The 10,454-nt window shown below is 39.4% G+C and overlaps 1 protein-coding gene across 1 annotated transcript in view; it reads right to left on the bottom strand.

Moving 5' to 3' along the window:
• Nucleotides 1-6,616: 6,616 nt before the first annotated feature.
• The window catches only part of LOC306934900 (neuropilin-2-like), a gene marked incomplete at its 3' end in the record, with an annotated part of 112,967 nt that continues 109,129 nt past the window's right edge, over nucleotides 6,617-10,454 (bottom strand). Inside the window, exon 13 of the mRNA XM_079517710.1 lies at nucleotides 6,617-6,766. Coding sequence (XP_079373836.1) covers nucleotides 6,617-6,766 — 150 coding nt within the window. The remainder of the gene's footprint in view (nucleotides 6,767-10,454) is intronic.

Here is a 10,454-nt window from a genome sequence, read left to right as displayed (position 1 = left end):
CGTATAATAGATATACGCGTTTTCCAAAGCATGATTCTAAATAGACCTAGAATGCCTGTGATCATTTAATTAACTTCGTAAATTTTCATGTATCATAGGCATAGAACGGTCGCTACTGTCCCTGGTAGATTTCAATTGTGTGCGGCCTGAATGTGATAAATGCTCCGTTTGTACTCACCCATTAAATAATTCCAAAAACGTGGAGGGAAATATGGTCCTCTAGTTTTATATCCATGTGAAAGTTCTGGCACAAAACGTGTATTTAGTAAATTATCTCCACTTTTTCAAGAGATGCACACGGACTTCTTTCTCTCCGGCGAGGGGGGACTGGAATGATCGATGAACTGATTTTAGACGTCATCACCAATTGACAAGGGAAACACAAAAAGTTTGGGTCACACAATTGGCAGGTGCCTTGCGATAGGTGCTGGGTAATTAATCACACCACCTGCCAATTGTGTGACCCAAACTTTTTGTGTTTCCCTTGTCAATTGGTGATGACGTCTAAAATCAGTTCATCGATCATTCCAGTCCCCCCTCGCCGGAGAGAAAGAAGTCCGTGTGCATCTCTTGAAAAAGTGGAGATAATTTACTAAATACACGTTTTGTGCCAGAACTTTCACATGGATATAAAACTAGAGGACCATATTTCATTCCACGTCTTTGGAATTATTTAATGGGTGAGTACAAACAGAGCATTTATCACATTAAGGCCGCCCAGTTAACGTCCGACATGAAAGTAACCGCGACCGTTCTATGGCTCTGTATGTGAAATACTGTATGTACTGTATGTAACAACAGAGCCATTCTAGGGCTAGATTCTAAACTGAAGCGTTTCCCAAAGTGACGTGTATGGTCGTGACTCGTGGTGAAAATGCATTTATAAAGGATCGCAACACTGCAGGAGGGTGAAATCAGCCCTCAGCGTCTTGACTGCAGGTTAGTAAACACATGTTTACATCATTTTTGATTGACTGATTGAAATATTTATTAACAGTTTGCAGAATTACAGTACATTTCAAGCACAACTCAATACAAAGACTGTTAACTGTGAGTGGACGACCCAATAAAGCATTACACACTTGTTTACAAGAGGGTCCACCAGCTTTGATTGATTGATTGATTGAAGAATTTATTAACAGTTTGCAGAATTACAGTACATTTCAAGCACAAACTCAATACAAAGGCTGTTAACTGTGAGTGGACGACCCAATTAAGCATTACACTTGTTTCCAATAGGGTCCACCATGTTCAAATCATCAAAACATTTAGAGACGTACAAATAGACACTTCTATAGACAGAACAGGAATTCATCATAAAGGAGGTAAAAAGGGAAAAGAGATATATACAGTGAGGGGGAAAAAAAGGGGGGGGCGGGGGGGGGATTCAGATTTTACGGGGGCCAGTTTCGAATTGCAGCCATCCGTAGGTGCCCTTTGAGAGCGGTTTTGAAGGAGTCAAGGGATTCGCATGTCTTAATGACAGTTGGTAGGGCGTTCCACATTTTGGTGGCATAGGAGCGAAAAGAATTTAGTCCCTTGTTTGTGCCGAATCTGGGTTGTACATGGTTCGTTGCACTCCCTCTGGTGTTGTGGGTGTGGACTTCGTTAACATTAAGGAAGTATCTAGACAGGTACATGGGTATCTTGGTGGTGTATCGAATCTTGTGGACCAGACCCATTGCAAGATGCTGTACTCTGTCGTCGACCCTAAGCCATTCCAGCCTGTCGAAGTGGGCAGGGGTGAGGTGGGTTCGGGGGGCTAGATCAAGTAGGAGCCTGACCAGTTTGTTTTGGGAATTCTGGAGCCTGGTTTTAAGGGCCTTTGAGGTGCTGTGGTACCAGGAGGTGCATGCATAGTCAAAGAATCCCTGTACAAGGGCTCCTGTTAAGGTCTTCAAGGTGTTTTTGTTGACCAGTGAGGAGATCCTGTAGAGGAATCTTGTTCTATGGTTGACTTTTTTGATTACGTTGGTGGCCATTTTATCACCGGAAAGATTAGCCTCCAGGATGGAACCTAGGTAGGTAATTTCATCTTTACGTGTGATAACATTGTCACCCACTCTAACCAAGAAGCCATTTGCCTTGCTGAGATTACTAATAGAGCCAAAGAGAATGGATTCAGTTTTTCCCAGGTGTAAAGATAGTTTGTTATCAGCGAGCCAGGTGCAGATTCTACCGAGTTCAGAGCTGAGGGCATTTTCAACCTGCAGTTTGTCCCTGTCCGAGACCAGCAGTGCTGAGTCATCTGCGAACAGGAACAAGTTGCAGTCACATGTCGTTTACATATATTAGGAACAGTAGAGGCCCTAGTATGCTTCCTTGTGGAACGCCACAGCTCACTAGGAGGGGGGGGGACAGTGTTCCGTTCACTTCCACCATCTGTTCTCTCCCCTCCAGGTAGGATTGCATCCAGCTCACTGATGTGCTATCGAAACCAATTGCTTTTAGCTTGTTAACCAGTATGGAGTGGTTCACGGTGTCAAAAGCCTTTTGGAGGTCCAGCATGACCATGCCGCAGTATTTGCCAGTGTCCACCTCTTGTTTGATGTGGTCGCTCAAATAGAGAAGGCATGTGTCAGTGGAGTGGGATGTTCTGAAGCCAGATTGGAACTCGTACAATAATTTATTAGTGGCAAGATACTTTTCAACCTGTTCATAGACTATTTTTTCCATCACTTTCGAGATGGAACTAAGAATACCACCTTGTTCAATTCATCAAAACATTTAGAGACATACAAATAGACACTTCTATATATAGCCAAAGAACAGAACAGGAATTCATCATAAAGGAGGTAAAAAGGGAAAAGAAACATACAGTGAGGGGGAAAGGGGTGGGGGGGGATTCAGATTTTACAGGGGCCATGTTTCGAATTGCAGCCGTCCAGTGCCCTTTGAAAAACTCACAGTTGCACACCGGTGTTCCAGTTTGTCTTCAGAGTCAGACCCTGTTAACTTCAGACCGTGTCAACTGTCAGATGTTCTTCACAGCGACAGAATGTGTAGCTGTCCACGTCAATGCCTTTTATTTTATCACAATATCAAAACATACCGATGTGACTGATTTTTATCTGGATAAAGAATCGTCAGGCAGACGGACACTCACATTGCGTTGTGTGGACCTTAGACACGTTTTGTTGTTGAGAATGAGACAGGAAGACAACCCCTTCTTCCTGTGACTGTCTAACAATACATCATATTGGCTTTTAATAAATTCAACTATTCGCCATTGGAGTATGAATGAGTAAACATATGTCACGTACATTAACTATGCAGCCTATGTAATGCGTCAAAGTAAACGCATTGATGAATGAATAAATAAATACATAAATGGGTAAAGTTATAAACAAACTGTCTAACGGTTCTAACCTATCATGCACATCATATTTACTATTTCTAAGTAGCCTATACAGGATAACATGATGAATAATAGATGATGATGATCTTGGCGATAGATTAGATAAAGAAATCTGTACTAAACTTGGAAATCAGTGTGGTGAATGCAGTCTCAGGTTAACCCAGGGACCATGTCTGTTTGGTGTTTTAATAGCTGCGTTTATACTATATAACTAGATTATGGTTACAAAACGTTGTGAATAGAATGGCGCATCAGACTATAATAATATAAAAATCAGTCACATCGGTATGTTTTGAGTTAAAAGGCATTGACGTGGACAGCTATGCATTCTGTCGCTGTGAACAACATCTGTCGTCTCTACGGAGACAGTTGACGCGGTCTGAAGTTAACAGGGTCTGAAGACAAACTGGAACACCGGGAGCGCACTTGCCTATTCGTTTGTATTGGTTTGTATTAGTTTGTATTTTATTATTATAAAAAAATGCCTTTTAGTGCAGCAATGCTAATCGCTGTACCAGCAAATTTCAAACTCCCGTGGCCCACGTGGTGAGTACTTTATATTTGAAATCTGAATGTTTATGTACACGTTTTCAATGTAAATGTAGCGATCGCGTAAAACAGGCGGAAGTTAAGTAGTACGAGCGTCATGTGAACCTATCCCACATGGCTATAGTATAGTATAGTATAGTGATTGGCTGGGAGGAGACCAGTGAAGGTCAGTCAACTTTAAACACACTGAAATCACACGTGGAAGGACAAATATTGTCTTTGATCAGCAAGCTGCCCCAGCACCGGAAATCATCAAATCAAACGTACTCCATGAGGAGTCACACGGAAGAAAAGATTTAGGATTCATACAGGGGAAAGGCCCTTTACTTGCAAAGTTTGTGGCAAAGGATTCAGTGAAAGTAGTCATCTAAAATCACACATGATGACTCATACAGGGGAAAAGCCCTTTACTTGCAAAGTTTGTGGCAAAGGATTTAGTCTAAATGGTCATCTAAAAGTACACACGAAGACTCATACAGGGGAAAAGCCGTATACTTGTAACGTGTGTGGTAAAGGCTGTAGTCAAAGTAGTGAACTAAAAACACACATGAGGACTCATACAGGAGAAAAGCCATTTACTTGAAACGTTTGTGGCAAAGGATTTAGTCAAAATGGTCATCTAAAAAAACACATGATGACTCATACTGGGGAAAAGCCCTTTACTTGTACAGTTTGTGGTAAAGGCTGGCGTGACTTGAGTGATCTAAAAGAACACATGAAGACTCAGGGGAAAAGCCGTATACTTGTAATGTGTGTGGTAAAGGCTGTGCTCAGAGTAGTCATCTAAAAATACACATGAGGACTCATACAGGGGAAAAGCCATTTACTTGTAACATGTGTGGTAAAAGCTGGGCTGAGAGTGGTCATCTAAAAACACACATGAGGACTCATACAGTGGAAAAGCCCTTTACTTGTGTGTGGTAAAGGCTGTAGTCAAAGTAGTGGACTAAAAACCACACATGAGGACTTATAAAAGGGTAAAGCCCATGAGGACTCATACAGGGGGGGAAACCCTTTAGTTGCAGTTAGTGGCAAATGCTTGGGTCAAAATGCACATCCAGTAGAGCCTGCCTGGAAAACGATGTGGGGGGTCCTTGATGTGGGCGTGGTCACAATGTGGGCATGGTCAGGATTCACAGGATGTGAGACAGCTCAAAATAATGTAAACAAATGGACCCCTGTGTTTAATTAACTAGAATAAGGATGTGTTATTTGTAATGTTCGAAATAATTGTAAACAGCTCGATACATACCATACTGTCTTACTATAAGTAAAGTGCTATTTAAGGCAATTGCTATTAGGCTACAGATATCTAATCTTCAGTGCACAACATTGTGATTCTCATCATTTAGATATTCTGTTCAATTGATTTACCGGTATTTGTTTTTATTGACATTTGACCAAATAAAAGCATATGCATTGTATATTTGTATGCTACATTTTGACAGATGTGATGGCAGGATTAGGCTATCTGGGGGACCTCGCTCAGACAACTTTACATGCACCACGATGGAGACTGGTTCACCGGACTGAATCGGGGGGGTTACACACTGTAGCACTACAATAAACAGTGTGCACATCTGAAGATAATGAGGAATCATACAGGGAAGAAGTGGTTAGTTGTATAGTAATAAATGCACATTTTCCCCATGAATCCATTTGAGTTGACACATGATATAACACAGACAATTGAATCATCATTCATTCTAATCCAGAATGACAATGACAAGTGATAGAAAGCAGTGGAATCACAAAATCTGACAATATCAACATGACTGATTAAAAGACCACCACAATTTAGTTTCTGCCTTTCTCTAAAATGTAAATAATAAATAAAAATGTAACTTTATTCAAAAAACACTACTGTTACTGCTGCCAAATTAGTTTCATTTTCGCTAGAAATGGACTGTATCAAATATGATTGACTATTTTTGTGAATGGAAATGACAAGCAGATTACTCGGATTTGATGTTGTCCGCTTGTCGCTAAAAACACTTTAGAAGACCATTCACTTAGTATAACAACAGTAGCAGCAATGTATTCAAATGTAATTGAATTAAAGTTAGTTACTCTTGTTTATATATATAAATATATATAACAGTATTTCTATGTACCGAGGTCATTTGCTGTAAACAGTGTAGGGTATAAACGGTGTACACACAATGAGTTGTATTCCTTAAGGTGGTTGGTTCCATTTGACATCCTTCTCCTGTCACAGTAGCTCACACATCTTGCTGCTGTGTTTGCACAGTGTTGTACTTCACCCAACAGATATGGGAGTTTTTTGTCATTAGTCATGTTTTCAAACTCATTGGGTGATTGTAATCCGTGGGAAGTATACAGTTGGAGGCCATCGATATTGTCCTTTTCTTTTTGCTGAGGTTTGCGTGATCTGCGCAAAACCCCTTTTGGTGTTTTAAACATTATGTTATAATTTAGCTATTGAAAAATAGCAGATCTACAAGCTCATAGCGCCACCGAGTGGCGCGCTACGAGCTTGTAGGTCTGCTATTTTTGAAAAATCGTGAAAATATTTATTTCAGAAAACTGGAGGATTTAGAAGGATTTTTTTTTAATTTTGAGGTCAGGCCTAAATGGGTCAAATAATAAGGGACAATATCGGTGGCACCCAACTGTATACAGTATGTCTCTGATATCTTGGTACAGTGGGTTGCGTACACAACGCCAGGAGCGGTTCGCAGACCCAGACTATCCACAGATGACCCGAATGGAGGGGACGTAGTGGTGCAACTGAATGGAGGGGACGTAGTGGTGCAACTGAATGGAGGGGACGTAGTGGTGCAACTGAATGGAGGGGACGTAGTGGTGCAACTGAATGGAGGGGACGTAGTGGTGCAACTGCGGAGAATGCAGTGTTATGCCAACAGGGGATGAGTTATGCAATTTGTCTTATTAGTAATTTACAATTACAATTTAGGCATTTAGCACTCTTAATCCAGAGCGACTTACTTTAAGCAAGAACAAAAAGCATGGCAATACATACACCTACATAAAAAGTTGTTATCATGAAACATGCGTAAGCTAAGAACGTAACAGTGGAATATCTATATAATGAAACTAAAAGCATGGCAATACATCACATACATAAAAAGTAGTTATCATGAAACATGCGTAAGCTAAGAACGTAACAGTGGAATATCTATATAATGAAACTAAAAGCATGGCAATACATCACAGATTCACATACATAAAAAGTAGTTATCATGAAACATGCGTAAGCTAAGAACGTAACAGTGGAATATCTATATAATGAAACTAAAAGCATGGCAATACATCACATACATAAAAAGTAGTTATCATGAAACATGCAGGGGATGAGTTATGCAATTTGTCTTATTAGTAATTTACAATTACAATTTAGGCATTTAGCACTCTTAATCCAGAGCGACTTACTTTAAGCAAGAACAAAAAGCATGGCAATACATACACCTACATAAAAAGTTGTTATCATGAAACATGCGTAAGCTAAGAACGTAACAGTGGAATATCTATATAATGAAACTAAAAGCATGGCAATACATCACATACATAAAAAGTAGTTATCATGAAACATGCGTAAGCTAAGAACGTAACAGTGGAATATCTATATAATGAAACTAAAAGCATGGCAATACATCACAGATTCACATACATAAAAAGTAGTTATCATGAAACATGCGTAAGCTAAGAACGTAACAGTGGAATATCTATATAATGAAACTAAAAGCATGGCAATACATCACATACATAAAAAGTAGTTATCATGAAACATGCGTAAGCTAAGAACGTAACAGTGGAATATCTATATAATGAAACTACATACTATACTATACTATTCATATATACCATAAAGTGCTATGACTACATAAAATGCAATTCTAGTGCCGTCTACGAAACATGCTAGTCTGTATAAAATGCTATCTAAGTCTTCGTAAAGTGTATGGCTTGTTTTTGATTTTTGATTTTGATTTTGATTGTTATAAATGGTAACTAAATTGTTTCCTAAATTGAAGAGTATCTAAAAAAAGAGAGAGAGAGAGATGATTCGTACCAAATTCCCAGTTTGTATCATCATTTGAATGATTCTCCCAAAATATTGCCATTATCTGCTTCATGGCGTGTTTTTGAAATGTTTTAATTTAGATGTTATAAATGTTAACTCTTTTGAAAATGTTCAGAAACATACTGTGGGAGTGCTATTTGTTTATTCTCCTCTGTCCTTTCTGGGGGAAATGGTGCCTCAGATTTCTGTACTTCTGTATATTATATGTCTTGTGCTCTGCTACCGCCGCCTCTCAGATACATTTAGACAAAGTTACTTGGTATATTGTGCCACTAGGAGGCAGCCTTGCGGTGTTAAAGTTCTGCCACCACACCAGTGTAGAATATTCCTTCATCCCTTCTAAGCTGCTATCCTGCCAGTTTTGTTACATGAGTCATTATCACTATTAAGTGACTTTGGTGTCCTCAGTCATCAGAATCACTCAATCATGAAAAAGTAGCAGAATAATGAAACGCTGAGGTCTTATTATAAATGGCCAAACATTTTCACAGCCTTGGCATGTCTTTCCTTATTATTATTTTTTTCTTTCATTGGATGTATGCATGTGTGATTTTGGCATGTCCCTCACACTGCTCTTTTCACTAGTGTGTATAATCACTGGTTAAATTATACTAAATGAAAATGCATGATTTTATCATCCACAACGAGTTATTTGATCAAAACAAGTCATGTTAATCATGTATTTATATTCTAAATATTTTGAACATTTTGCATGTATCCCTGACACTAATGTTTCCATATTAAACGTGTGATTATAGATCCCACCACATCTCTAGGATAGACCAGTCTGATTGGCTCCCGGGCAGGCTTTTACTGAGGTAAGGGTCGTTAAGGTTAGGTTTAGGTAAAGCTTTACTGAGGTTAGGTTTATAGGCATAGTTGCAAAAATGAGAAGCCAGCTTTGCCTAGAGCTGTGGTGGTGGGATCCAATGAATGTTTCAGAGACAGTGTGACACATTACCTACATGATTTAGGCCTACAGTAAGTGGACACAATTGACCCATCGCTAAGCCCCTGGATATACCAGCCAGACTGAAAATAAAGGAGAGCAGCTAGGTTGAGGTTGATCCTAGTCCCCTAGCCACTCTTCCCAACTAAAAACCACAAAAACGAAACATCTGCTTTGTTTGTTTGAAAGTGCTGCACTGCCAGCTTTTATGTTGGGTGGGGCTATAGCTGCAATCAGGAATGTGCAACAGGTGTGCAGCTTGATGAGCAAGAGCAAGCTACTTAAGAGATTTTAACCCTTAGTGAACTGGACCTGAATTGGCTCTGAGTTTGAGTTAGGACTGTGCTTTTCTCCCTTTGTTTAGGCCTACGCCTACAACAAATCTCTTTGCCAAAAATAAAAATTGCTGATCTACAAGCTCACAACTTCACGGTGTGAGCTTGTAGATCTGTTATTTTTGGCTAATATGTTTCCCCCCAGAATATGGATGCTGAGGTTCAAGTGGTCAAAGGCATTATTGGCCTCAAACAGCACTTGAGTGCATGGTTTATTTTTTCTTGTCACTTCCTCACACGTTGGGAAGAGAGAAATTATACTGAAATTTAAACTATAGTTCTTGAGTGAAGGGATATTTGTGAGATTTGTATAATTGTCTTTAATCTCTGTTAACTTGATGTAGAGTAAGTAACAGGGACGTTCTAATTGCTATGCTTCTGTTAACCTCTAGGTGGCAGTCCTTCCCCACACACGCCGATGTCTGGAACCTGTCTTGGTGGAATTGGAACTCTTCAACAGCAGGCAGGAGTTATATCTTCTTCTTATCTGCTTCTCTTATTAATAACCTGGCACATGGATTAAGCCTGGCCTCAAACTTAAACAAGATCCCAATGTATATTTCCCTTTGGATTTACCTCACTCTTCACAACCTATTATCTTCAGATTCAAGATTAAGGGGGTTTCCTTTATAGTAATAGCCTTAAAGTCAAATTAGATTTTAGAAATGTCTGTGTGGCATGACCATGGGGAGTCTTATTTTTTATCATGCCATGGTGGAGTAGCCTCGTGTGGCCAGTCCCCAGGCTGAAGGGTGGAGGGCAGTCTACCATGAAAGTTGCCCAAATACTGGAGCTTTCCAGTATTTGGATACTGCATTCTTTCTATTGAAGCTATCTGATGGCTTCATGGCTCATACTATATTTAGATAAACTTAGCAGGTCATCTTAAATAAAACCAATCATGAATTACAATAAATGAGCCATTCATGGCCGAACAACTATGTAAAAAAAATCACTCCAGTGTGAAGTGAGGGGTGCTTTACCAACCCTTATCATCTTAAATCATCGCAATATCATAACATAACATGTATATGCCGATTTGCTCAGTGACAGTCAAAACAAATTAAACTCTGTTCATTGTTAATGGCATTTAATGTTTGTGTTAGTGACAAAACAAACATTAAACTCTGTCCATTGTCAATGGCGTTTGTTAATGTTATAAAATATTTGTAATGTTATATAGGAGGGGCTAAAAACATG

The sequence above is a fragment of the Electrona antarctica genome (assembly GCF_951216825.1).
Source record: "Electrona antarctica genome assembly, chromosome: 13".
NCBI lineage: Eukaryota > Metazoa > Chordata > Actinopteri > Myctophiformes > Myctophidae > Electrona > Electrona antarctica.
This window is presented reverse-complemented; position numbering and strand designations above follow the sequence as displayed.